At 34.2% G+C, this 27,556-nt stretch overlaps 4 protein-coding genes and 1 non-coding gene across 12 annotated transcripts; 3 read left to right on the top strand and 2 right to left on the bottom strand.

Moving 5' to 3' along the window:
• The first annotated feature begins 7,652 nt into the window (after nucleotides 1–7,652).
• LOC110602491 (UV radiation resistance-associated protein) lies at nucleotides 7,653–12,140 on the top strand. 3 transcript variants are annotated; one of them, XM_021740025.2, is made up of 6 exons: nucleotides 7,654–8,090; nucleotides 8,770–8,976; nucleotides 9,950–10,130; nucleotides 10,513–10,661; nucleotides 10,937–11,164; nucleotides 11,748–12,140. In XM_021740025.2, exons 1-6 carry the CDS (start codon nucleotides 7,908–7,910, stop codon nucleotides 11,862–11,864), a joined length of 1,065 nt encoding a protein of 354 aa, XP_021595717.1. In that variant the 5' UTR covers nucleotides 7,654–7,907; the 3' UTR covers nucleotides 11,865–12,140. The 3 variants fall into 3 exon arrangements, with proteins under 3 accessions (XP_043807359.1, XP_021595717.1, XP_021595719.1); XM_021740027.2 differs by having other exon boundaries at nucleotides 7,966–8,090; nucleotides 8,736–8,976; XM_043951424.1 differs by lacking the exon at nucleotides 8,770–8,976 and having other exon boundaries at nucleotides 7,653–8,090.
• Nucleotides 12,141–15,508: 3,368 nt separating this feature from the next.
• On the top strand, nucleotides 15,509–19,086 carry LOC122721177 (purple acid phosphatase 15-like). Of its 4 annotated transcripts, none has more exons than XM_021739652.2 (8): nucleotides 15,511–16,056; nucleotides 16,144–16,443; nucleotides 16,800–16,991; nucleotides 17,081–17,414; nucleotides 17,696–17,913; nucleotides 18,035–18,588; nucleotides 18,669–18,785; nucleotides 18,881–19,086. In XM_021739652.2, the coding sequence occupies exons 1-8, from the start codon at nucleotides 16,017–16,019 to the stop codon at nucleotides 18,890–18,892; spliced, it is 1,767 nt and encodes a 588-aa protein (XP_021595344.1). In that variant the 5' UTR covers nucleotides 15,511–16,016; the 3' UTR covers nucleotides 18,893–19,086. The 4 variants fall into 4 exon arrangements, with proteins under 4 accessions (XP_043806817.1, XP_021595344.1, XP_043806818.1 ...); XM_043950884.1 differs by having other exon boundaries at nucleotides 15,514–16,443; nucleotides 18,035–18,225; nucleotides 18,304–18,588; XM_043950882.1 differs by having other exon boundaries at nucleotides 15,509–16,443.
• An 843-nt stretch (nucleotides 19,087–19,929) lies between these two features.
• On the top strand, nucleotides 19,930–26,284 carry LOC110602198 (purple acid phosphatase 15). 3 transcript variants are annotated; one of them, XM_043951519.1, is made up of 8 exons: nucleotides 19,930–20,415; nucleotides 20,819–21,010; nucleotides 21,216–21,549; nucleotides 22,065–22,234; nucleotides 22,474–22,664; nucleotides 22,862–23,146; nucleotides 23,375–23,493; nucleotides 25,570–26,284. In XM_043951519.1, the coding sequence occupies exons 1-8, from the start codon at nucleotides 20,067–20,069 to the stop codon at nucleotides 25,616–25,618; spliced, it is 1,689 nt and encodes a 562-aa protein (XP_043807454.1). In that variant the 5' UTR covers nucleotides 19,930–20,066; the 3' UTR covers nucleotides 25,619–26,284. The 3 variants fall into 3 exon arrangements, with proteins under 3 accessions (XP_043807454.1, XP_043807452.1, XP_021595345.1); XM_043951517.1 differs by having other exon boundaries at nucleotides 19,931–20,415; nucleotides 22,065–22,282; XM_021739653.2 differs by lacking the exon at nucleotides 25,570–26,284 and adding an exon at nucleotides 23,769–23,907 and having other exon boundaries at nucleotides 19,931–20,415; nucleotides 22,065–22,282.
• Nucleotides 23,810–26,893, bottom strand: LOC110602200 (PLASMODESMATA CALLOSE-BINDING PROTEIN 3). The gene is made up of 3 exons (XM_021739658.2): nucleotides 26,436–26,893; nucleotides 26,270–26,303; nucleotides 23,810–24,376 (listed from the first exon to the last, which is right to left on the bottom strand). The coding sequence occupies exons 1-3, from the start codon at nucleotides 26,761–26,763 to the stop codon at nucleotides 24,154–24,156; spliced, it is 585 nt and encodes a 194-aa protein (XP_021595350.1). The 5' UTR covers nucleotides 26,764–26,893; the 3' UTR covers nucleotides 23,810–24,153.
• Nucleotides 26,894–27,370: 477 nt separating this feature from the next.
• TRNAS-GCU lies at nucleotides 27,371–27,452 on the bottom strand. The gene has a single exon. It is a non-coding gene; the product is annotated as a tRNA-Ser (tRNA).
• Nucleotides 27,453–27,556: the final 104 nt, after the last annotated feature.

The raw sequence follows: 27,556 nt of genomic DNA, 5'->3' as shown, positions 1-27,556 counted from the left end.
TCCATTGGAAATTTTATGGTCAGATACCGGATGCTAGTCACTGCTTCAAAGTCATATAGCATTGGTCTTCCCAGAATAGCATTGTAGTTCAGGGGTAGCTTCACTATGAGGAACACTGCATAGTGAGTTCGGGATAGGGTGGCTCCCCTAAGGTGAGAGACACTTTTACTTTTCTTTCCACTGCCACTGGTGTTTTCCCTATTCCCTTGACTAGAGACTGGTCCCTGTCCAGCTATTCTTCTGGTATGTTCATCTGCTGGAAGACCCGGTAAGACAGTAGGTTCACCTTGCTGCCATCGTCTATTAGAACCTTTTGGACCCGAAGGTTATGAATGACAGCTTCCATGAACAAAGCATAGTTATGAGGCATTTGCACTCCCTGGGCATCTTCTGGAGAAAAAGAGATGGTCACTGGGAATGTTCCGCAATTTGCATTACTTCAGCGCTGCTCCCCTCCCCATTTCTGCTTCTCTTCTTCTCCCTCTGACTCATACGGCCTTCAGTCCCTCCTACAATCATGTTGATCATCCCACTGGAGCTGTCATTCACCAGTGCCTCGATCTGTCTCCTGGGCCTTTTCCCTGCTGTGTTCTACTGTAGTCTCTAGCCTTCTGACTTTTTCACAAAGTTCTTGAGGTGTCCCCTCTTGATGAGCCTCTCTATCTCATTTATCAATTGGTAACAATCGTTTGTATCATGACCATGAGTTCGATAGTATTGGCAGTACTTATCCGGGTTCCTTCCTGTTTGCTTTGCCTTCATCGGCTTAGGCTACTGTATGAAATCTTTGTCTTGGACCACCACGAGCACCTTGGCTTTGGACACATTCAGAAGTGTGATCTTCGCAGGGATTCGGGATTGGTAGGGTCTTTGCTCATTCCTTTCCCACTGGTGTCTATTCAGTGCTTCAGGTCCCTAGTCCTGCCTCCTCGCCAGCCTATATGGTCTCTTATCCTCCCCCGCCCTTCCTCTATCTCTTGCTTCCTTGGCGAATCTGCTCATGGTTAAGGCGTCATCCTGCCTTATATACTTTTCCGCTCTTTTCATTAGCTCTACCAAAGTGGTAGGTGGTTTTCTACACAGCGATCCAAAGAACTTCGGAGAGGTGGTACTCTATTGCATGGCTTCCATGGCTTTTGCTTCATCAAGCTCAGGTATTTGCAAAGCTTTCGAGTTGAACCTGGCCACATACTCCCTTAAAGACTTGTTCCTCCTCTGCTGAACCGTCTCTAAGTAGCTTCTTTTTCTTTCAATGAACCTGCTGATGAACATGCTGGCCAGGTCTATAAAGCTCTTAATGCTCCCCGCTTCCAAATTGTTGAACTACGCCCGGGCTGATTCGGTTAAGGTGGTGGGAAAAACCCTACAGATCAAGGCATCTAAATGGGTTTGTAGCTCCATGAGTGTCTTATAGTTCAAGACGTGCTTTCGGGGGTTACCCGTCCCATCATAGGTGGCCATTGTCGGCATCATGAACTTCTTGGGGATGGTTTCCTGCTGTACCCATCTCACAAATGGGGATGAGGTTGGTAGTTGGGGACTACTATTATCCTGTGCCCCACCAACTCTGCCAATAGTTGCTCTTTCAGCCTTTCTAACTTTTGATCTATATCTGCCTCCTCTCTTCTGGGCCTTTTCTCTAGGCGATAATTTCTTTCTAACTCTTCGCTCTCCAACCTCTCTGCTGGTTCGGAGGAATAACTTTTTGTCCCGTCATTCTCAATAAGCTCCCTTATTACCCGGCCTCTTGCTCTGACCATGGGCTCGTTCCTTCTGCTGGCTTCTCTATCTGCATCACCCATCCTACTGCTCTGTTAAGGGGTTTGATGGTTTAAGATGGGTTGGGGTTCGTTGACATTGAAGCTTTCAGTTATGGGTGGTACGCTTAACAGGGTGCTGAGTTCCCTTTACGACAACATCTGGCCTAGTTAGTGAGCAGTATTTTGCAGCTGGAGAGTCATGTTCTGCAGCTCTCGGTCAGATAGGGTTGTTCAGAGTATGGTCCCTACCGAGCTTGGTGAAGGATTAAACAATACGGGTGGTTGATTCAATGGAGCAGTAGGGTTAGAGAATGAGAACTGTGATCCCTCTTGAGTAGAGCTCAGATCATTTAGGGTATTTCCAGTATGGTTTTCGCCGTAATTGATCATATAGATCTTAGTAGGTGTGATGAGGATGGAAATTCCGGTGACGAAAAAATCTCTTTCATTCCCACAGACGGCGCCAGTTGATGTTCTGAAATCCAATAGAAGGTAGACTCAAGGTGTATTTTGGTAAGTTTGGTTTGATTGGCTTATGCCTTCCTTCTTTTATACTTTTGCCTTTTGTCCTCTAATGACATGTGTTAGTATATTTGCCCTAGGCCATTATCTTGGACCTTTTTGTATGTCGTTTTGATTATTAATAAAAAGAGATTTTACTATCATTATTATTTGTTTGCATGTTACATAATAATGATTAACATCCCTGGTTACTTAGTATTATGGTGATAATAATAAAATATAACTAGTATGATTATTGATTGATAATCATGAGATGATTATGTATATGTTGATATAATTCAATAATCATAAATACTTGTTAGAGAACAAAGTATTGGATGGACTCGCATTGAGATCACTACATGGGTTATTGTCATAAGTGAATCTCAAAGTAGTTATGTCTTAATCCTTTGACTTAAGATTGTCATAGTTTCCAACATAAGGACTGTTATGTTTTGACATAACTAAACATTGTCTTTAATCGGACAATCATAAAGGTTATGATCGAGTATAATAGAAATTATGTAGAGGATATTGAACAATGAAGATAGAATTTGTCCCTCTCTTTGAGAGAGATATCTTCTGGGCCCCTAGATAAGTGAGACTGAGAAATGCATGGCCGTGCTCAAATGAATTGATAGTGTGATCAATATTATTTGATTTTATCAGTCTACTTAGAGATCGAGAAATCACAAGTTTGAATATTATAAGTTTGACATTGACCATGACTTATGTTCAAACTAGATATCGTGTGACAAAGGGATTAATACATATTCTATTTATTAGGTTTTATCGGACTATCGATCCTCACATTAGTTGGGTAGTCATAATGTTTTACTAGAGACTACTTATGATTTATGGGCCTTGTGGGACTGGGCCTATTGTCAATTAATGTGAGTCTATTGGGTCACACACAAAAGAACGTTGTTGATGTGTTATGTTATATTAATGGGCTAAAAGCCCATTAGTATAATTAATAATAATAAAGGTGTTATTGTTATTAATATTAATTATTATTATAAGATAATAATATTTAAAAGATCTGCAGTCTATCTGTAACTGTTACAGATAAAAAATTTTCGATTTTCCTTATCAAAACAAACTATCACGTAAAATATTTGGGTATCTGCGAGATTGTAATAATGGGTTGTGAACACAACTCTTTTATAAAAAGAGTTGTGGGAAAAAAAAAGACTGAAACATATAAAAACCTCTTCTACGAATTGTAGAACGACGATTTTTTTTTATAGAGAATTCAGTTTCAGTTGCAGATTGGGGAGCACATAATTTATCCATCCTTGAGAGAGCTAGTACTCTAGAATGATAAAATACGTTCGTGTGGATATTATTAAGGGTATTCGTTGAAAAAGTAGTCTTTGAGTCCGGAATTATATCTTATCGTCGAGTCTAACAAGTTAGTCTCTTATCCTTCCTTTTGAAATAAATGAAGCACACGGATTCCGGGAAGGAAAATAGAGATTTTAATTTTTTTTTTCGCTACGTGTTTGGGTTGCAGTAATCTCTGGGTTTCCTAACAACATGTACCGTCGTTCTGCCTCCATACATCATGTCATTGTCATATTGGACCGTACTTATGGACGTATTGTGTCATTTCTCATTGTTAGGTGGTCATTTAATTTCCTCTAGCGCCATGTGAATACAATTCCGAATGTTTAGGGGTCAGTTACCCTGTGGATCTATCAAGTCCATTGGACTGGACCTCTTTCATTTGGACCAGATCCCTGCCCTGTCCGAGCGAGGCCAAAATTGCGTACCGAATGATAGATCTGTGTATTGAGCTTTGATCAGCCTGACCTTTCAACGTGAGCTAAATCATAGTCCGAGTATCTAAGATCCAGTAGTTATTACTTATATAAATTAAATTAAATTGAATTCAATTTATTATCACATATCTAGATATAATTGAAAAAATATTTATATCGAAGCCTTTTAATAAATAGCTCTACACTTCCACTTTTAGACATTGTTTTATTCACAATTTCTCACTCATTTTCAACAGAATAACCCTATGAAAAAATATTTTTTATATTTAAAACACTTAAAAATTTAATTAATATAAATATTTTTTAATTAAAAAAATTAAATCATCTTCGTCCGTGTTTAAAAAAAAAATATTTTTCACACTTTAAAATATTTATTAATTAAAATTTATATATATAAATTTATTAATATATTTTATATTTTAAATTAAAATTAAACAATAAAAATTAAATTAATTTATCAAAAAATTATATATAAAATATTTTATACGAAAAATATTTTTCAAATATAAAATATTTTCTATAAATAAATAAAGGCTAAGAATATTTTTTAATTTTATATTTTTATTTATTCTTAAAAATCATTATTTATATAATTTTTAAAATCTAGTTTTCTCATTTTTCTTTTTCTATTTATAAATAGAAATTAATTAATTTTTTAATGAGTATGTAAAACATTTACATGACGGATAAAAATTGACCAAGAGAAGATTAACTATTTTCAGTTGTATCCCATATCCTAAGTATACATAATTGAAAGAAATAAGTAGGTTCATCCATTTTTATTATTCCTCCTTCATTCATAAAGATATAATTCATTTTAAATTATATATTACTTTTTTTATATTGTAATTTATTGATTAATTTTTTAATATAATCTTATTTAATATGCTTTAAAAATAAAATTTATTAAATTTTAGTAATTAATTGTAGAAAATAAAAATGATCTGTAAAAAATACAACATTTAAATTTAAAATATTAATTTTTATTAAATAACACAAATTAATTGTAGATCCACCCACGCTAAACAGGGCTCCTGGGATATCCATCCCTTCTGCAGCTCTTTTTTTTTTTTTTTTTTAATATTCAATTTAACTAAATCTATTTTAATATATTTTAGTAGTATCTAATCTAATTTAGAATAATTTCAATTAAACAATAATATCATTATTTGAATTTATTCATATATATAACTAATTATACAAAAACTATTTTGTTGTAAATGTTTTATATTTTTAATATTATGTTTTAATAAAATATAATTAAATATTTAAATCACTATTAAATTTTAAAATATAAACTATTACTAAAATGCATTTCATATGAAAATATTAATTTAAAATTATATACCATATTAGCATAAAATTTAGCCATATCAACTATAAAAAAGACAAACAAAAATGATAAATTCGGAAAATCCAATCGCATACCCTTTTTCTTTTTTAAATCCTTATTTATTGAATTATTTTAAATTTAAAAACAAATATTATGATTTTCGCATTCACTTACTAAAATATTCGTATTGACACTTCTTTCCTTAAAAATTTGTTATTCATTAATTTTTTTATTAAAATAATATATTATTCGTATTTGATGTGCTAAGTGAATTATATTTTTAGTAAGTTTAATTTGATTTATTTGCCATTATTTTTTTTGCTTTTTGTTAACTGTCATTTTTAGTATTTTTCTGTTACAGTTATATTGGGCGTATAGACAGATGTATTGTGTCATTTTTTATTGTCAAATTACTATTTAATTTTATTCGGTACTACGTGAATATAATCGCAGGCATCACAGAATTTATTGTCTCACGGGACCAGAGGGATAAGTATAATTAGGTCAATACGTACGCTCATTGGGTCTCAACAGAGTTAAGATTTGACATTTTCAATATAGACTTAATAAGAGTCGGATGTTATAAGGATTGTTGTCTCACGAGGACAGAGAAATAAATATAGTTAGGTCTCTCATGTGTAGACTCAAGTCCACTCCGACTCATTAATATTGAGTTTGAATTTGCGTATAAAACAGAACTATGTATTGAATTTCAGTAGAACTAAGATTTAATTTTTTCAATAGAGACTCAGTTAAAATGAGATGTCGAGATTCTGATTATCATTAATATTCATTATATTTTATTAATTATTTTTAATTTATTAATATAAAAATCATTTTTAAAAACATAAAATTTCAAATTTAAATTCAAATAAAAACCGATTATTAAAAAAAGCACAAGCTTCTAAGAGTGGAATAGAGTTCTCCTTGGAATAGAGTTCTCCTTGGAATAGAGTTCTCCGTATTGTGATAGTAAAACAAATGTGGAAGGATTTGGTCATGTATAGCATGTGATTCATTTTCATTAAAATAGAATTGGCTGTTTATATATAATTTTAATAATATTGGATTTTAATCAAAATATCAATATATTTGCAAATGGGTAAATTTAATATCTATTTTTAATCACTCAATTTAAATTGTTTTTATTTTATAAAATTAAGGGAAAAGTATAAATACTTTTATGATTTTATTAATTTTTTATTTTAAAATTTATCATTTTTATATTTAAACAATATCTTAGAGTATCGTACTATTTATAAATAAGGTAATTTCTAGACTCAATACTAATATAAAACTCATATTACAAAGTTTTACCTAAATATAATATTAAATTACAAATATCAAAATAAATTATATACTCAAAATAAAAAATTAATTAATTAAATTATAAGATATATTTTTATATTTTTTCTTAAAATTAAAAGATTTAATTTATATTGTTAAATAAATTATTAATTTATTTATTTAAATTTAATTAAAAGAATTAAATAGTATGAATAGATGAAGAATTATATAAATTAAGTGATATTTATATGGTAAAAGTATAATTTTACAGAATATTTTCACTAAGCAATTAAGAAATGAAAATTTAATAGTTAATTTTAATAAAATATAGGGAAAATAATATAAATGTACGATTATTTTATTCAAAATGAAAATTTTAAATTTTTAGAAAATAGGATACTAGGGAAAAATATAATAACTTTAAAAAAATATAGACATAATGTTATTCAAAATTTTACAAAAATTTGAAATGTATAATATTTGTACTTATATTTTATCAAATTTTATTAAGTTAATAAAAAATAGTGAGATTTTTGAGACATATAAAACATTAACACTTTATAATATAAAAGTAATAATATATTTTTATAAATAATAGGATAAAGCATTATTTTTAATAAATATATAATATTATTATTTTAATATAACTTTATTATATTAAGTTATAAAAATCTTTAAATTTAAAAATAAATTTTGTTAATTTAATGTATTTTTCAAAAAATAGTTATTTCATAAAAATAAAGATCACTTTGTATAATTTTATAATAAAAAAAGATATAAATTTATAATAAAAACATATAAATTTCAATAAAATTGAATTTATTTTCACAATAAAATAAGTTTATTTATAATAGAAATTCTCATACTATTAGATACTAAAAAGAGATTCTCATAATAAAATGAGGGGAGGCATAGGAGAAGGTGTGTGGATGAGCAGCAGAGAATCCTTCCTGTCCAGTTACAAACTTACAAGTTACAACTACAATGGTCTCCACCTGCCATTCTTTCTCTAGCATTTTACCGACCAAAAAAAAGAAAAAACAAGAGTAAAATACCCTCTTTCTTTCCCCTCCAATTTTCGCGAGAAAATCAAACTTATTTTCCCGAGAAAATTAAAACCCAAACCAAGTACTTCCTGGCTCGATGATGTCCAACAATTAATATATTCTCTCTGCAGTACGATGAGGTCAGGCCTTGACCTCTTATTCAACCAAACTATTACATTTTCGATTTCAGACGTTGATGGAAGGGGACCGAACTCTTTCTTCAGAGTCATCAAAGGGAAGCAAATCAGAGAAAGTGAAATTGATCGACTGGGAAGATTATGAGCACGAAGTTGCGAGGTTGTGGAGCCTCTCTTCCGCCCTCAAAGAAGCGAAGGAAAAGAAGCTAACTCTTCAGCAAAAGCTTGACTCGTTCATTCAGGTAGGTTTTCTTTTCTTTATCCCCTATTTAGAATCCATAATGTAAGAATTCAATTCAATTGATCTATTCATTGTCAACTCATGTTGTAGCTTTAAAACAAATTCATTTTAAAAGAAACAGAATTTTGTATGTTTGTGTGAGAACTCATTTGCCAAATGACCCTATGGGTTTTTGGAATTTTTTTTAATTGGGCTGTCTACTCGGACTGTAGAAGTTGGACTCTGTTGGATTTCTTAGATGATGTAGGAGAGCAAATGAGTATGAAAATTGCGCACTCTATTGTATTAGGGTTTTACCTATTGCTAAAATACGCATGATGTATCTGTCTAGAGCTGCTAATTAGTCAGGATCTTGATGATTTTGTCTCCTTGCTTGAAGAATTGTAAGAAATGCTTGCTTGATAAGCTGGTGGAAGAGTTGAATGTACATTTACCTTATCATCAATTTGACTTGTGTTTAAAAGTGGAAGCGGATAATACTTAGGCTTGTAATAAGTGAAAACATAGTTTGAGTTATATATTTTAGTTTTCTATAACTGATTAAAAGAATAAATATGGAGGTGATTCCTTTGCTTTTTGGCGATGTCTTACCTGCTCTTTATCCTCTTTTCTTCCTTTATGGATTTATTGGGCGTTAATTGATTAGCCCGCGGGTTAGCGGGCGGCAAAATGGTGGGCAGGTTGAAGCCAAGTCCTTAAGTAGATTGAATGAGCTTGAGGAGATGCGCCAGCGATTGGAAGCCAGAAAATTAGCTATGGTAAGCATATCAGCTAGTTCTAAGGTTTTAGCTGAGGATGCCAAAAAGGAAGAGGAGAGGCTTAGTATGGAAGTCAGATCTCTTTTGGTTGCTGGTACTGCTCTTTCTATAGCTAGCAAGCAACTTCAGGTAATCCTATTTAGTGTGAGTTTAGTTATCATATATTTGAGAGAAATTTATTTGAAACTCAGTAAAACATTGGCAAAAATATTTCAGCTATAAGAAACATTTGAATTTTTTAAAAAAATTTTTTCTCCCTAAATCATTTGAATTCACCATATCTTGATTCTTACATGTAGTTGAACGTGATCCATAATATCAATAAACTTTGAATGTGGAGCAGAAGTTATATGTGTCTATATATATATATAAATCAGGAGAATACATGCATATAATTCTGGTGAAGTATTGAGCTTAGAAGGAGAACTACAAGATCCATAAATTTACTGAATGCTTTTTGGATAAATATTTTTAAAAATTTGAATGCAATTAAAATAAACTATGTTTAGTCATTTAAGTAATTACTGTAAAATTGTCATCTAGTGAAACAGTATATTGATTCAAACCAATTTGCGGAGAATTATTTTCTTTTTCCTGCCCTTTTCTGTTACAGGACAAACAATTATATAGTTTTTGATCCTAATTTAGAACTAACTTACATGATTTTTGCAAACAAGCCTTTTATTCTTACTCTCATAGTGTATGTACTTACAGGGTGGTGACATTTGCTAGTGCTGGAGTGAGATTTTCTGAGTTTTATTTGTTGACAAAGTTCTCCTTCTGTTGAATTAGATCAAAGTATTTTTCTGACTATCACTAACACTATGTTCATCTCCATATAGGATAAACGGAATAGATTAATTCTTATGGAATGCTCTTTCTCTCTCCCTCTCTCTCTATCTCTCTTTCTCTCAATATATATATATGGGATTTTGCATCGTACACTGTGGTACATTTGCACCACTGTCCGTCAATATACATCCATTTAATGCTATCCATATTATTATGTATTTACTCTTTCTCAAGTAAAGCTTTTGTGGCTTTTAACTTTTTAAGGTATGTTCTTGCTAATATTGAACACTTGATTATGCCTATATTACAGGAATCAAAGAGGTCCCTTTCTGGGGAGAGGGGTTATGGTCGTTTCAAAAACCTGCAGAAGAAGCTACGAATGAGGCAGCAATATATGATATCACAAGTTTCATTGCTTTATCCAGTGAAGATATCAGCTGGACCTTCAGAGGAGCAAGAGCTTGACTCATTTCCAAGCACTAGTAAATCAGGTGACATGATAGTGAGTTTTTTAGCATTGCGATCAAATTATGAGCTCCATTGTTCTTCTTTAGTTATTTCTAGAGTAACACTTTGTTTGGGGACATTTAACAATGGGCTAAGCTAACTACTTATGTATAACTTTTTAAGTATAATCATCTTTCATTGCATTAATCTTGCTTTGGCTTTTTTCCTTTTCCCCCTTTTTTTCTGTTTGTGTAGTTTTTCTGCCTTATTATTTTATAGTATGTGATTTTAGGTTTAACTGAAGAATTATTTACCCTGGTAATTATTCTATGATTGTGATGCTTATTACATTGTGGAATCTAGACCTTAGTCTCCTTTCTTTAGTTGTTTACTTGTTTTTGATTTTCATTTCCGTGTCTCTAACAGGGAACCACACCGGATCTAAACCAACCAATGAAGGATCTTTGACGGTTTTAGGTCTGCATTTGACTATGCTTCCTTTCACAAAGATGAGTTTTTTTACTGACAAAAAGGAAGTCCAGAAGTTTGCAACTGCCATTGGATATGTTGCACATGTGTGTTCCTCTCTTTGCTCAACATTGTATAATCAGTTTCTGCATCTTTTCCATTATTGTTCTGTTGCATACATCATGGATTGTTTAAAAAATTGTCACCCAAGCTTTTACTTTCTTACAATAAAGCATGGGTTGGTTGTGCTTTTATTTATGCAAAAGAGATTATATTTTCTTGTTGCAATGTGATATATGCTGGCTGTTCAGGAAAATTTTTAATAAAGTTTGCATAGTCCAATAATTTAAGTTGTGGTTTAGTTATTTTGGGTTACTTGCAGGCTGTTTCACTCATTGCTTCCTATTTAGAAGTTCCTTTGCGTTATCCTGTGCGCTTGGGTGGTTCTAGATCATTTATTACTGACTACGCACCTTCTGTGGAGCCTGCATCATCTGACCTGTTATTGAGTTCATCATCCTATGTGAATACAAAAGCTGTTGAATTTCCCCTCTTTTTGGAAGGTCAAGATACAACACGAGCAGCTTATGCTGTTTTCCTGTTAAACAAGGTAAACATTGGTCTCTGGCTCTTTCCCTATCTCCTTTACGGCTGCATTTCAGGGACCACATCTAATAGTAGTATTTTAATTAATATTCTTAACTTCCTGTTAAACAAAGTAACTCTGGCTCTTTCCCTACCTTCTCTTGGGTTGGATTTCAGGGACTGCATCTTATAATTATTTTAGTATTCTTAACTCTGCCCCAAAACGTTTGTTTATATCAGGCTCTTTCTTAATTTTGTTTTGTCTTAATCTGGTTGGCAAGTTGTCTAGATAATAATGTTATTCTTATTGAGGAATCATCCTTGGAACTCCCAACATTCTTTTACGTGTTTCGCCTTTTGAGTTCATTTTTTTGGTGGAGCACAGAAATTAGGGGTCTGGGGCTACGGGAAGGCTTGTTAACGCATCTTTCAAGCCTCTGAAAATAATAGAATTATCTGTTAATTGATGCTGTTTTGATAAAATTCTTGCAGAAGATAGCTGCATTAGTAAAACATTTTAAACTACAGTTGGCTTTATGAGTTGGCTTTTCTTATAATGTTGTTTTGGTGCCTTGTCCCAAATGACTAATACCTTGTAATGATTGTAGGATTTGGAGCAACTTTTGAATTATATTGGTGTAAAGAGTTTAGGACCACGGCATGTGCTGGCTAATTTGAAGGAGCTTACAAGGACAATACAGTCTGCAGAATTTTTAGAAACATGATTTGATCTTCCTGTTTTGACCTTGAGTTAGCAACATATCTGTAAATGAATTTACCTGAATTCATACGAAGGTGCATTTTTTTTTAATGGAGCACCTTGCCATAGATGTTTGTCAATTCCTACAATTTGATTGATAGAAGCCATGGTAAAATGACTTCAATGAGTTAGTGTGAATTCTTTTTTGGATTTTTCGAACCCATCTGTCAGTATTGAGAGACTAGTTTACCCGAAAGTTATTAAGTTAATGATAAATTTGAGATATTTTTGTTTGGTCAAACGTATGATTGTTATATTTTTTTTAACCTGTTGGAATGCATGATGGGAAATTGTCAGTTAGTTCTCAATGTTACTCTCTGGAGAAGGTTTAGGAACCATTTCGGATCAGAGCAGTGATGATTGGCGGTATATTTGCTTCCAGCAGTTTGATGAGCCTGTTCAATTGCATTAGTCTGGATATAGTGAGGCTTCTCTGATTTGCTGCTCGATAACTCATAATTGTTACTCCCTCTGTTTTCTTTATCAAGCATTCAAGGTTGGGGAGTAATAAATATACTAAATTTCCATAAAAAAATTCAAATGCCTATTAAATAGGATAAATTTAATTAATATTTTATAAATATTCAATTTAATGAGGGGGTAAATCAATAATGAAATAGTGAAATCATAAACACCCTTATTTAAAAATAATAAAAAGAAAACTCGAAAACAACAAATGAAAATAAAACAGAGAGAGTATGCGTCTTGGACCGACCTTGTCGTTGTCGTAACCAGTTGGAGCCTCCAGATGGCCGCTACTAGTACTATAAAACTCACAAGTTAATATAAATCCATTTGTGAGAAGAGCTTCCCTCTCCCTCTGTTTCTGCAAGCGTGTTAATTTAGTGGGCAGGCAGGCAGTTATTACAAGTAACTTGGTGTGTCGGAGAGAAAGAGATACCCAGTATTATTATGCCAATGTTATTCAAGGAAGAGCGGGGATGGAGTCTCTGGTATTGGATGGCCGTGACTGCAATAACTTTGTGAAGTTTATATCGGCAAACAGGGGGCATCTTTCGGCCACTGTGTCAAATACCTCTTTTTTTAAGGACGTCGGGAAGAAAAGGGATTCCAAAGTTTTTAGGAAAAAAGAGAGGATTGATGTGATTCTCACTTCATTCTACTTGCTCTTCAATCCATTTGTCCTAGTTTCCAACACTTTCTGATCATCGTCAAATGAGTTTCTAATCCATTCAAATTCCCTTTTAGCTGTTTCATGCTTCAAACTTTTACTAATCGAACTGGGATGACATCTGAAGCTTGGAGGGATGCACTCATAGCAATCTTCTCTTTGACCTTTTCGATTTTCATGAGTTCTTTTTCCATTGGCCCTTCACTCAAATTACTACCCTTTTCTTATGAAGAGATGGAAATTGGAGAAACTGGGAGGGCTTAGAATTACAAAATTTGCATCAAACATTCGTTGAACCACTCGTAAACTTGCAAGTTCTGAAGCTCTCACCGACGTCTAGAACCTCAAAATTTTTAGTTTTGAATATTCTTCACTCTTTAGTTTCCGCTTTCAAATTCAGGCCAATTTGCTACTTGTGTCCTCAGAGGGACAGAGAAATTGGTATATCTCAATTGAGTCAAAAAGTCACCCATAGCCATAACAGTGGTCCCAGTGTTGAAAGTGACAAGCTTGTACTTTTAGTAAAGTCTGAAAAATGGGAAACTGGCAGTTTGAAACAAACATCCCAGAAGCAGTGGGGGTGCATGTTTACAGAGAGAATCGTTTCTCTCTTTGACGTGAATTTAATGGAACTCAGCCTCAGGCATAAACCTCATTTTCCATTGCTTTTTGACTGGCCTGCCCCCTTCATTTTCTTTCTCTTTCTTCTTCTCTGCGTTTCTTTTTCTCTCTCTCTTGGTTGCAGGTTAAAGCTAGTGCCTTTCCATGGATCGCCCAGCTGGAGGCATTAATGTCACAGTGAGGAGTCAGGTCTTCTATCTTTTTTCCTTTTTTCTTTTGCTTTCTGTTGCATTTTCCTGTGTTATAAATGGCTGAGAAAAGGTAGAGACTTTCGTCCTCTTCCTCCATTCCCTGTTCAGTTTCTGTGTTTTTCTTTAATGGGTGTGTTTTGGTTTTCCATTATTTCTTTTCCCCAAAAGAAAACTTGGACCCATGTTTGTGCCCACAACAATTGTTTGTTTGTGATCAATGTTTGGCAGAACAACGTTAGAAAATGTAAGAGAACCTTGGACCTTTCCCATGTTCTAGAACTAGATCTAATATGGACCCAAGGTGTAAATGCTGTTCAAGGTTTAGAATTTCATCCAAGCTAATCACAAGATAATAGATTTTCATCTGAAACTGAAAAGTGATGTTCTTTTATTCATGGTGTAGGATGGACAAGAGAAGTGTTACAGAATAAAGCTGGAAACTCCAATCGCCAAGCTCCTTCGTTTTTATTGCGACACCAAGCAATTGGAATATGATACGATGGTGTTTTTAATCAAAGGCAGACGCTTCAACCAAAAGAAAACACCAGCTGAGGTTCTTCCCTTTTTTTTTTTGGATTTTTTTTTAGAAAAATTGTGGTTTGGTGATTGTTCAATTTTAAAACAGAAGTTTTGATTTGCATATGTGTAGCTGAATCTAAAGGATGGTGTTCAAATTGAAGCCTTCATGCACCAGAATGGAGGAGGCTGCAAGGGCGTTTGAGACAGCAATGTCTGCCAATAGAAGTTGCCTCTAATTCTTATTACAATAGCAAAGTCATTAGTTTTAGTTTCTACTGACTCAGCACCTTCGTTAGGTTAAATATTTGGACATTTGTTCTTAAACCTGGTTCTTGGTATGGCATGAATTGTGGCTTGGAAAAAATAGTCGAGTTTCTCTTCACAATGCTTCTGTGCTGTTGTTGACGGTACCGAATACAATTTTTTATTAATTTTTTAATTATATTTATTTTAAATACATTAAATTTTATTAAATATTAAAAATTATTTTTAAAAATTTTAAAAATAAAATAAAATTATAATGATCAATTGATATATAATTATAATTAAAAAATAAATAATAATTTTAAAATAATTAAATAAAAATTATGAAACGAAATGAATATTTTAAAAATTATTAGAAATTAGAACTGTTTTAAATTATTAACGATTAATAATTTAAAATTTTGTTTACTATTGCTGGTTTAATTTTGTTTTTTTGTCTAATTTGATTGAATCTTTATTGGGTTTTATCTTTGGAGCTGTTGGATTTGGTTTTTAGTCTTTTATTTGGTTTATTCTTTTTGGGCCTTTGGTGTTATTTGTATCCCTCTCTTGTAATTCTGTCTAATGGGCTCTGAAAATGTAATTTTATTGCACGATAAAAAAGAAAATATCAATTTATTATCTCAAAATTTATTTTATATCATCCACTTAATATTTAAACAATAAAAAAGTTTTTATTCTTTAAATTTTAATTTTTAATAAAATAATATATTTAATTTAATAATATAATTTTTTTAATAATATTTTTAAATATTTAATATTTTTAATATAAAGATAATAAAAAAATTATATTTTATATGTATAAATAATAGAGTAGATAAAAATTATTATGAGACAGATTAAAAGTCTAAATATGGTATTTTCCTAATTATAGTAAATTTGACAAACAAATGAGAACGTACAGCTGTATTTACATTGGAACTCAACTGTGGAGCTTCATGTTTGGTGAGAAGGGCTGCATGACATGGGTATCATTCTTATTCTCATCCAAGATTCCTGCATTTCCTTCCACATCCTCATCAATTATATCCCCTCTGTTCAACTTGGTGTTGTTGTTGTTGGTGGCGGCGGCGGCGGCGGCGGCGGCCGTGTCAGCCGACAAACGCATCCCAATTCTTCGCTCTCCTCACCTAAAAAAATACAGCAATGGCTGGTGGTGGGCTTCTTTTTAATATTTGAAACGCAAAATCTCTTACAAAAATCCCAGGATCGATGTCTACTCGAGGGCAAAAGATGATGTGAAAACCTAGAGAACGGATAAATCCAGATGACACAGTTGAACGCAAAACGAGAATTTTGCAAGACCAACACAACAGTCCAAAACTCCCAACACTAGTCCATACCTTATTTCTTCGCTTATACTCCAATGGCTTAAATTCGTTTTTATCATATGCGTCACAAGGAAACGCCGCCTTTCCCTCTTCTTTCTTGTATGTTTCTTCCATGGTCTTCTCCCTTCATCACCTCTCTTTCTTCTTCTTTGTTTGATGATCCCAATCTTTCTTTCTTTCATGCAGATAGTTATAAATCCTCAGATACGTATAATTATTCAATGGGGTTGGTCTCAGTGCCTTTAATTGCACTCTGTTTTCATGTTCTGCTAAGCTCAATTCTTGTTCGTGGAGATATACAAACGACTCTTCAAGGACCCTTTAAGCCAGTGACTGTCCCTCTTGACAAGAGTTTTCGTGGGAATGCTGTGGACTTGCCAGATACAGACCCTTGCGTACAGAGGAGAGTTCAAGGCTTTGAGCCGGAGCAAATTTCTGTCTCTCTCTCGGCAACCCATGATTCAGTTTGGATTTCTTGGATCACAGGTCTCTTTTCCCATCATTTCTTTATTATTTGTTTCGTACTTAATCCCCTTGGCTTGATTTTCATGGATAGGGTAATAATCATTTGACGCTTCCCTTCTGTGCTCGTAGATGCAAATTGGAATTTTGCTTTCTTTTGCAATAATGGTTTATTGAACATGCTGTTATATTTAAATGAATTAGTATTTAATTCTAGTATGGATTAAACAAAGTAGGCATGGTACAGGCAAGAAGAGCTTGATTCAGAGAAAAGCATGAGGAAAATTGACAGTTATGGAACTGATGAACTGATGGGGTTATTTATGTTTAGTTATTCTGAATTGGGCTGTTAATTAATGTTGTTTATATTAAATTTGCAGGGCAATATCAAATTGGGGACAACATAAAACCACTAAATCCAAGAACTGTAGCTAGTGTTGTTCGATATGGAAGGTCAAGATTTGTGTTAACTCATCAAGCTACTGGTTATTCTCTTGTTTACAATCAACTGTATCCTTTTGAAGGCCTCCAAAACTACAGTTCTGGTATTATCCACCACGTTCGTCTCACAGGTACAAGTACAACGCAACACATTTCATTGCAGTCATATTCAGCTTGTAGTAAAGTTCTAGACTTATTTTAATGTTATATCTTTCTGCAGGATTGAAACCTCAAACAAAATACTATTATCAATGTGGGGATCCTTCTATATCAGCAAGGAGTAATGTTTATCATTTCAGGACTATGCCAGTTTCGGGTCCGAAGAGTTACCCCAGCAGAATAGCAATAGCAGGAGACTTAGGCCTTACATACAATACAACATCAACAGTTGAACATATGATAAGAAACCATCCTGATCTTTTTTTGTTGATTGGGGATGTTACTTATGCTAACTTGTATCTCACTAATGGAACTGGTTCTGATTGCTACTCGTGTTCATTTTCTCAAACTCCCATTCATGAGACATATCAGCCTCGCTGGGACTACTGGGGAAGGTAAAACTGTAGCTTTTCATTACTCAAAAGAAATTGTCCTTAGAAAATATTGTAAGCTTAAATCTTGTGTGATATCTGGTTTAGATTATCAGGCATTGTTTTGTACTATTCCTTACTTCACAGTATGCTTTAGCAAGTTGCTGCTATAACCATTTTCTTCTTTTCATTCAATTATAATTAGATCTTGAGTAATAACAATGCCAAACAAATTCGACAATCAGCTTGTCTCTGAGAAATTCTTTTCTTCTGTTATTAACCATTAGTTAACTGTTATATATCAGGTACATGCAGCCTGTAATATCTAAAGTTCCGATTATGGTGGTTGAAGGAAACCATGAAATAGAACAACAGGCTGAAAATCAAACATTTGTTGCTTATAGTTCTCGATTCGCTTTCCCGTTAAAGGAGAGTGGATCACCATCCACATTCTATTATTCTTTCAATGCTGGGGGAATACATTTTATAATGCTGGGTGCCTATATTTTCTATAATAAATCAGGTATGTTTAAGTTCAGCTAAGTTTTAGACAGTAAGTGTGCATAGAATCATTGTTATACACACGGTTTACGTATCGATTACCAAACATACAAGTAAACTGATTTGCTCCAATCCTTGTGCAGCTGACCAGTACAAGTGGTTGGAGAGAGATCTAGCTAAAGTTGACAGAGAGGTGACTCCATGGTTGATTGCAACATGGCACCCTCCCTGGTATAGCACCTACAAGGCTCATTATAGAGAAGCAGAGTGTATGAGAGTAGAAATGGAAGAATTGCTCTATAAGTATGGTGTTGACATTGTCTTCAATGGACATGTAAGTGTGATCTATTCTCTTGATTTTCAGCCTTCTGATCAACATTTGCATAACTTTTTTTCCAATGGTGACCTGCAGGTACATGCCTATGAGAGGTCTAATCGAGTATACAACTACACTTTGGATCCATGTGGGCCTGTTTATATCACAGTTGGTGATGGTGGAAATAGAGAGAAGATGGCAATTACACACGCTGATGAACCCGGGAACTGCCCGGATCCATCCACCACACCAGATAATTACATGGGCGGTTTCTGTGCCTTCAATTTCACATCAGGTCCAGCAGCGGGAAAATTCTGTTGGGACCGCCAACCTGATTATAGTGCATACAGAGAAAGTAGTTTTGGTCATGGGATTTTGGAGGTAGTTTGAACTTGGATTAACAAAGGTGATTGTGTCAACCATTCTTTAAGCTAAGCTAATGGTGCTACACAACCTTGCAGGTTAAAAATGAGACTCATGCCCTATGGACTTGGCACCGGAATCAGGACATTTACGGCACTGCCGGAGATCAAATTTACATAGTAAGGCAGCCTGAAAAGTGCCCTGTTGAACTAAAGGTAATTAAGCTATGGAGAATATAACTTTACTTTTAACCACATAGTTTATTCTTTATTTATTTATTTATTTTTTGTGATTTGGTGTTGATATGAAGGTATTTTCATGAGTGGTGGGATCAGAGGTAGAAGCACATAAAGAATAGAGAAGCAAAAGTGAGAAGACTCAAGTGGGCATCCTAATAGGATTAAGTTTGATTTTGCATGTAATCCAACATAATAATCTCATTGTTCTTCAATATTTCCATTAGATGACATAAATCTTTCAGTGATATTAATAAAATAAAGGCTATTTGGAGCTCCATATATAGTGGCATGCATGCATGCTCAAATCTCTACTTGAATTGAGTTTCGATTTGGGCTTTTCATTAGTTAAACAAAAACATGTTTGTTTTTAATAATAAATTTAAATATTAATTTCCAATAAACTCAGATTAGCAAATCCATTGTTGATGCGTGTAGTGCAAGTCAAACATATATCACAAAAACAGGAAAAAAACAAAAAAGACATCAAAACATGTAATGACCTTGTCTCTTTCCGAAAATACTATTTTTTTTTTTTAAAAAAAATCCACTTATAAATTGGAAAAATAAAATCATTTAAAAATTGTATGAATAAGACAGCACAGCTCCTTCCCTTTTCTCGTGTTCTTGACTTCTTTCAATAAAAGAAATATGCTTTTTGATAAAAATTAATTTGATTTTACTTCCCCACGACCTGCTTCTTCAATCCATATCTCATTAATTTTAAAATTAAATTATTATATATGCTCTTATTTACTCTCCACTCCCCATTCATATGGTTAATTTTTAAAACTACTAAATTTTATTTTTTATTTTATATTTAATAAAAATATATTAAAAAATCTATTAAAATAAACTTATAATTTAAAATAAGTGGAAAAAATGGAGTGACTAATAATATCCTTTCTATAAAAATTTTATTTTCCTTCCACCCACTTTTCTTGCAAAAAAACAGGCTATCACAATTTTCCCTTATTACAGGCCACTGTTTTTTCAGATATTCTCTAATTGAATTCAAATAAAACTCTTCAAATATAATTTTTTTAATTTACTTAAGATTTCCTAAATAAAACTCCAATTTTATTTCTATAGAAATTTTAACGAGTTATAAACTCTTTTCGCTATTTTTGTGTTTCTTGTAAGAGAGAAAATGTAAATGGCTAAGCACTAAACAGCCGAGTGGCACATACTCACTGGTGACATGTGAATCCAAACTTCTCTGGTTCTTATGCTAACCAGTAACCTCTTTCAAAGACTTTTATGAGTGTCTTCTTCTCAACACTTCTTTCTCTGTCTCTCTCTACTTCCTCAACTTGCAACATTAAGTACAAAAACCAACAAATGGGTATTGTCTCAGTGTTCATATTTCCTCTGTTTTTCTTACTTGTGTTGAGCTCAGACATTGTTCATGGTGATTTCCCAACGACCCTTCAAGGACCCTTCACTCCTGTGACTACTCCTCTTGACAAGGAGGCGTACCATGGAAATGCCGTAGACTTGCCTGACACTTACCCTCAACTTCAGAAGAATGTTGAGGGTTTTGAGCCTCAACAAATCTCTGTCTCCCTCTCTTCAAATTACGACTCTGTTTGGATCTCTTGGGTCACAGGTTTCTTTCTTTACTGTTCATAATTGATGTTTCTTTTAGTTTATCTTGAGAATGCCATTTTCTTTTAAATTAGTTTTTTCCTTTTCATTTTATCCTTTTTTAATTGTTGGTTTATTTTTAAACATAACTAGAAATTCAGTTTCAATTTCATGGTTGAGATATGATATTGGTTGCAACATATTTGCAGAAATTTCTGTGTCAATGGTAGGTGAAAATTAAGTAGTTCACGAGTAAAACCATTGAGCATAAAATTATTCTGTGCATAGAAAAGAGCAAGGGGCTGAATTGAGGAAGTTCACAAAAGCAAGAATGGGGAAACATATAACCTACTAACCAATATGCAGGTTTTGGATAATTTTACTTCTTTGGACTGACGAGCAACTTGGGTATACATGAATTGCAGGAGATTTTCAAATTGGTGATGACATAACACCATTAGATCCTCAATTAGTTTCTAGTGTTGTTCAGTATGGAATCTCAGGGTTGCCCATGAGTTATCAGGCAACTGGTTATTCTCTTGTTTATAATCAACTTTATCCTTTTGAAGGAGCACAAAATTACACTTCTGGCATCATACACCATGTTCGCCTCACAGGTACAATTCGCATACATTGTGTTCGAATACTTTGCTTGCTATTCCCAGTTTCATCATGTTCTGAAATTAGAGTTGAGAATGTGGCTAGATAGTTAAATTAAATAGTCACAGACTTACTAGTTATTTTTTCAATCTTTTGCCTTCAGCTCTTGTCATCAGTCCATCTAGGTGGACAATAAACCATCTGTATCATGTCTTTTTGCAGGACTTGAACCTGGCGAATTGTATCAATATCAATGCGGAGATCCTTCTATACCAGTAATGAGTGATATCTTTTATTTTAGAACCATGCCAGTCTCCAGTCCCACAAATTATCCAAGAACAATAGCAGTGGTGGGAGACCTAGGCCTTACTTATAATACAAGTACAACATTCAGTCACTTGCTCAGTAACCATCCTGATCTCCTTGTTTTGGTTGGGGGTGTTAGTTATGCTGACATTTATCTCACTGATGGAACCAGCTCTGATTGTTACTCTTGCTCATTTCCGCAAACTCCCATGCATGAATCATATCAGCCACGTTGGGATTATTGGGGAAGGTCAAGTTCTAGCATTTTACAATTTCAAACTTGTCTTGCTAGTTCCCATCCTATCCAGTGCTCAAAATTCACTCACTCTAATTAATAATTTTTATTATGACAGCCACACTGCTTCACTTATTAAGCAAGAAAAGGTAGAAAGCTAGATGAAGCTCAAATTTCTGAAACTGACAATGAAATTCTTAGTAGAACTTAAATCACCATTCTGCTTATGGATTAGTGGTTATACTTCAAACTGATGTTTAGGAATTTAGAAGGAGGTGCATGCAGAATGACCTTAGGTGCATGACTTCAAAGTGCATAAAGAAAAAAATTGAGTTAAGTTGGTTCTGTAAGACAAAGACAAAGAACAAGAAACAAGACAGTTTGTTGGAAACCACCTGCATGAGCAGATGGATATGTAAAATACTTGTGCTGGAAATTGCAAGCCAATATCTTCATCCTATTAGACAAAGAATTCTGATCAACATTGATAGTGGCGCTCTAGCTCATAGAATTATGCATATTGTTACCAGGTTTATGCAGCCTCTGCTGGCCAATGTTCCAACAATGGTGGTTGGAGGGAAGCATGAAATAGAAGAACAGGCTGAAGATGAGATATTTGCTGCTTACAGTTCTAGATTTGCTTTCCCATCTGAAGAAAGTGGATCATCATCCACATTGTACTATTCTTTCAATGCTGGAGGTGTACATTTTGTGATACTCAACCCTTACATTTACTATGACAGATCATGTAAACTCATCAACCCATCCTTTATCTTCTTGTTTTTAGGTTTCTATTACATTACATGTGTATGATCACTTCTAAACATTTGGTATTTCTTTTTCGCCTTGCTATCTCCTTTTGTCTCTGCTCATTGTCATCTATGATAGTGGTAAAATTTATTCTCTGCTGGTCATAATTCTCTATATTTTCTATAACAGCTGATCAATATGGGTGGTTGGAAAATGATCTCTATAATGTTGACAGAGATGTGACTCCTTGGTTGGTGGCTGCTTGGTATGCTCCTTGGTACAGTACCTTCAAGGCCCATTATAGAGAAGCAGAATGTATGAGAGTTGAAATGGAGGACATGCTTTATGCGTATGGCGTTGACATAGTCTTTAATGGACATGTAAGAGTAATTCTGTCTCCTGTGTCCTCGCCACACAAAAAGAAAAGAGAGAGAGAGAGAGAGAGAGAGAGAGAGAGGAGAGTGGAAACCCTTCTAAAAGAGATTATTAATATTTATGGATTTATAAGTAAAATAATATGAATTTATTGGTTTCTGCAACAAAGGATGATAAATGTTCATGTTAAAACAATGTGCAGGTACACGCATATGAGAGGTCAAACAGAGTTTACAACTATTCTTTGGATCCATGTGGTCCAGTTTATATCACACTGGGTGCTGGTGGTAGTCGAGAAGCAATAGCAATTGACCATGCTGATGATCCTGGTAATTGTCCAGAGCCATCCACGACGCCAGATGAATATATTGGTGGCTTCTGTGCATTTAATTTTACATCAGGCCCAGCTGCCGGTGAGTTTTGCTGGGAACAGCAGCCCGAGTATAGTGCATACAGAGAAAGCAGCTTTGGTCATGGGATACTAGAGGTCTGTCTCTCTCTCTCTCTTACTCATTACTCGACAGACATTAAGCCTTAGATCATTATTGTCTTTTATAATAATAGATGCTAAATTGAATTTTATGTCAAGCTTACCTTTTCAACTTGCAATAATAGCTAATTGTGTCTGCATTTTTACATAGACTCTTGGTTTGCTTTTACTGCAGCATTATCAAACTCTAACTAATAGGCACCTTGCCTGTTTTTAACATTACAGGTGAAAAATGAGACTCATGCTTTGTGGAGTTGGCACCGGAATCAGGACTTTTACCAAGTTGCTGGCGATATCATTTACATAGTAAGAGAACCTGATCGGTGTCTTCTGGTTAACCATAGGTAACTATAAACACATATTTGAGGTTTAGCAGTAGCTAAGTATTGTTGAGAATAGCAATCAATGAACCTTGGTAGACAATTACAACTTAAAACATCCTCGTACACTAAGCTGTCTAGGTGCAAACATTCCCTGTAGCAAAATTGAATTGTTTTCTGGTAACCTCAAGAAAGGTCCAAGATTACATCTCTGTCTCGGTCCAAGCTAAGCCAATCCACAGGATTTCTCACTTAGTTTTCCATCTATTGTCTATTAATTATTGCAATTTGTTATGTAGATCTCCATATCAATCGGTTCTCACATGAAGCCTTCCCCTGGAGTTAATTCAGCAACATTCATACTCCTTGCCATTAATAATAGTAGAGTTACAAGAATCAGGTTGAACAATTGAATTGAATATGTGGACCTACAAGGATTGAACTACAATAGAGGTGCAGCTATCCAAATTCCCTTGCTGACTAAATGATGGCAAACAAGTATCTATATTTGAAGCTTGCCAGGAATAGCTTCCGAATGTAGTAAAGCAGAAAATGAAGGATCAAATGCTAAACCAGGAAGCTAGATGGTAGCAACAAATAGGACTCCAGCTTCTAATAAAACTGTCCAAGAATCTTCCTTCAGGATTAGGCCAATGTAGCTCTTTCTTAGAAGACTGGCATGAATCAGAACGTAAATGAGAGAACTGTTAAGAGGGAAATGGGCATTGAGATTGTTGCTGCCGTAAACCCGGCTGAGGCTTTAGAATTGTCGGTGGGTAGAGTTGGAGTCATCCCGTTTCCAGGATTCAGTCCAGCAGTACCACCTCCATATGCCGGCGTAGTAGTTGTCGGCATTTGTGAATTTGGGTTTGTCGTTGTTGTGTTTGTAGTTGCCCCTCCAGCAGTTCTGGAAATTTGCATGATTTAAGTATCGTAAGCAACTTTCAACTAGTAAATGCACACATAGTACACCCAACAAAAAAAAATGTCAGACAACATTCTGCATACAGAATATTTAATTAGCACAGCACAGATAATCAAGACCAGCAGGATAGACGCTATCTTAGGTATATGTCAGAAGATCATAAACAGAAGAAAAATTGTCCAACATGGGCATAAGATACTTTATTCATTTAAGTACAATTACTGCAGTAGCATAAGTGCACAAAGCACGATCTACGAAATTAGTTAAAAAATGTGTAAACAGAATTTAATACCTGCTATTGCTAATATGACACCAGGAAATGTATCAAGGTATAGAACAAAGACATTAGGTTTTGAGGACAGATTACTAGTTTTAGGACCCATGTGAAATTGTCGCCAAGAATGGTCCTAACATAATATTCTTTGGAATGCAATCCCATAGCATGTTGGAACATTTTGAATAATCATACCACCTGCTTTTTCCAGGGAACAAATTGTAATAGCAATATACCTTGCCCTTCTATTCATGAAATCAGAAACAGGTCTTGATAATCAAGGATCAGGCTGAATGATGAACAGCAGTAGTTTATATCAGGCTGAATGTTAGCTCTTCTGTTTCTAAAATGCATATCAAGTTTGAAAAGCATCCCAAAAAGAAAAAAGAAAAAAAAAAGCACATAAGCATCTTTGGCAAGCCTTCTCAGCCCCAGCCAGTCGAGTAGCACTGGCAAAGATGCATTTCACGATGACTTTTAGGACCAACCTTAGACCTGGATCCTATACTTACAAGCACCCTTACAGCTCACATTTAGCCTTAAAGTTTTCCTTTCTGATCTCCAATTTTATCCCATGCGATTGCAATGAATCATGTCCAAAATCAATATAACTGTCGTATTAACTAGCATAAGAGGTAACTGGAGCTCATGACCGGAGCACCAAAGCTCCAGGAGATTTTCTCATGACCCAAAAAAAGAAAATGGTTTTATTTGATAGTTTTGGTTTGATCTTCGATTATTTTTTTTGGGCCCCTATTAATACTATCAGCAGAGGTAAAAGGCTAAAAGGGTAAATCTACCTCCGATCTATATATCGAATATCAAATATATCAAATTTCAATTTTTGGTAGGAGTAAATTTGAAAAAAAGTATAAAATTTGGTATTTTTAAACTCTGCCAGGGCAAATTTCGTCTTTTTGCAAGGAGTAAAAGGTGAAGCTTTGGTCTAGACAAATGACAATTACAATGGCTCTCAGGAGTCAGGAATCCTTACCCAGCACAATCAACATGCATAGACAAAGCTGCAGCATCCAGGACTATTATTTGCATCAATATAGCTGCAGCCTCGAGGACTATTGTTTGTATAAATATAGCTGCAGCAGGTTGCCCCAGTGGGGCCACAACCAGTATTCACAGACGACGACTCTTTATCCAATGGTTTACAACTAAGGAGAGGTCTTGTCCAAACATGTAAATAGCACGAACAGAACACTGTGAGGAACCCAACCCAAGGTATTGAAAAAGGAAATCACATAGTGACATGGTTAACATATTGAAACTGGTGCCCACTAAATATGAACCGTTGGATGCTCAGATTTAAGGAAAGCCTTGTATGCAAAAAGACCCTTGTGATTCATCTACATCACACAGCTTGCTAAAAGCTAAATACCCGAAGGTTACACTCATTAACAGTACATGAAACACAAAAGGGCAGCCATTTTCTTGTAGATGAAGAAACTATTTTATTCTAAGAAACTTTCAAAACTACCTTAAAAGGCTAAACAAGCCAGCCCATTATTAAGCAATAGCAATAGAGTAGTTCCAGAAAAAAAAAATGAAAAAGAAAAGCATGAAAAATTTATCAGAACTCAAGAACATACCTTAAAGAAGATGGGTACACACAAGATCCATAACCTACGCCAAAAGAAAACAAACAAAGAAAAAAAAAAACTAAGCAAAATACCCATAAACAAAAACTGATGCATCTGTTCATAGTAAGGTTCACAACGGGAAAGAAAAGCCAAAAAAAGCAAAAGTGAGACTAACTGGGGTCAGTTCTGGCAACAGTGGCAGTGCCAGAGAAGTCACAAGAACCAGGGGCCATGGCCTTGCGTTGGAAATAGCTGTTAAAGGCATAGGAAGCATGAGCTTGGAGGGTGTTGGGGAGGAAGCACAGCCCATTAGACTGTATAGGGCTGCAGTCAGCACCAGTGGCACATGCATAGTCCAGAGCAGTTTGCAATGCCTGGTTTCCTACATCGCTTCTTGCCACGCACCAGTTTCCCTCCGCCGCTGGTACAATGGGAGTATTTCCCAGGATGACGATGATGATGATAAAGAAGATTGAGATTAGCTTTTTGGAAAGTGCTGCCATGGAGGAGAAGACTGTGTTTGTATTATAAGTGCTGAGCTGAGTCTTAGCTATTGATGGTTTTTGTTGGTAAAGCGAGAGAGAGAGACAGAGAGAAAGCGGGGAAAATGGGAAGACAAGAGGCTTCTTTAGTTCTTTTACTTTTTGTTTTGGATATTTTATATTTTATTTAAGATTTTTTTTTTTTTAACTTGATTTGGAGAACGAGTACAAAATATTTTTAGAATATTGCCCTTTAAGTATAAAACTTTTTTACTCACCAAAATCTGCTTATAACAAGCATTTCAAATTAAAAAAGAAAATTCAAATTTTTTCATTGTCACTGTTTTTTTTTTTTTACATTAATAATGGTGTTAAATAATTGTACATATCAAATTATAAAAAGAAATTGATTATATTTTATGGGTGAATTTTGAATTCCCTATTTAAACTTTTATACAGGAAGAAAGTGAGCATAACCTATTAAAAAAAAATAATAGAATAGGGACAAAAATAATACTAGAAGACGGAAAACTCAAAAGCCAAAACTATGAAATCTGAGAAATTTATTAGAAATTATATTAAAAATATAAATAAATAAGGAGGGAGAAAAAAAAAAAAAAAGGGAATTCGTCGCCTGAGAGATTCGAACTCTCGCGGGGAAACCCCATGTACTTAGCAGGCACACGCCTTAACCACTCGGCCAAAGCGACTTCTTTATACAGTCCACACTTAATAGATATATAAAAAATTTAATTAAACACATTTTTTTTAAAGATAGTACTTGGAGTTGTATATATTATAGTCTTAAATTATA

The sequence above is a fragment of the Manihot esculenta genome, chromosome 15 (genome assembly GCF_001659605.2).
Source record: "Manihot esculenta cultivar AM560-2 chromosome 15, M.esculenta_v8, whole genome shotgun sequence".
Lineage (NCBI taxonomy): Eukaryota > Viridiplantae > Streptophyta > Magnoliopsida > Malpighiales > Euphorbiaceae > Manihot > Manihot esculenta.
The sequence above is the reverse complement of the archived record's forward strand: the minus strand, read 5'-3'. Positions and strand labels throughout refer to the sequence as shown.

Excerpts from the sequence above, each read along its gene's own strand:
- LOC122721177 (XM_043950882.1), top strand. The coding sequence starts at position 16,017 with ATGCGTCACAAGGAAACGCCGCCTTTCCCTCTTCTTTCTTGTATGTTT. Across the intron at positions 16,444-16,799 it reads TTGGATTTCTTGGATCACAG|GGCAATATCAAATTGGGGAC; the intron begins GTCTCTTTTCCC and ends TTAAATTTGCAG. Across the intron at positions 17,914-18,034 it reads TATTTTCTATAATAAATCAG|CTGACCAGTACAAGTGGTTG; the intron begins GTATGTTTAAGT and ends ATCCTTGTGCAG.
- LOC110602491 (XM_021740025.2), top strand. The coding sequence starts at position 7,908 with ATGGAAGGGGACCGAACTCTTTCTTCAGAGTCATCAAAGGGAAGCAAA. Across the intron at positions 8,977-9,949 it reads TAGCTAGCAAGCAACTTCAG|GAATCAAAGAGGTCCCTTTC; the intron begins GTAATCCTATTT and ends CCTATATTACAG. Across the intron at positions 11,165-11,747 it reads CTGTTTTCCTGTTAAACAAG|GATTTGGAGCAACTTTTGAA; the intron begins GTAAACATTGGT and ends TAATGATTGTAG.
- LOC110602200 (XM_021739658.2), bottom strand. The coding sequence starts at position 26,763 with ATGGCAGCACTTTCCAAAAAGCTAATCTCAATCTTCTTTATCATCATC. Across the intron at positions 26,304-26,435 it reads TGTTGCCAGAACTGACCCCA|GTTATGGATCTTGTGTGTAC; the intron begins GTTAGTCTCACT and ends CTTTTGGCGTAG. Across the intron at positions 24,377-26,269 it reads GTGTACCCATCTTCTTTAAG|AACTGCTGGAGGGGCAACTA; the intron begins GTATGTTCTTGA and ends GCAAATTTCCAG.
- LOC110602198 (XM_043951517.1), top strand. The coding sequence starts at position 20,067 with ATGAGTGTCTTCTTCTCAACACTTCTTTCTCTGTCTCTCTCTACTTCC. Across the intron at positions 22,283-22,473 it reads CATTTACTATGACAGATCAT|CTGATCAATATGGGTGGTTG; the intron begins GTAAACTCATCA and ends TTTCTATAACAG. Across the intron at positions 23,147-23,374 it reads TTGGTCATGGGATACTAGAG|GTGAAAAATGAGACTCATGC; the intron begins GTCTGTCTCTCT and ends TTAACATTACAG.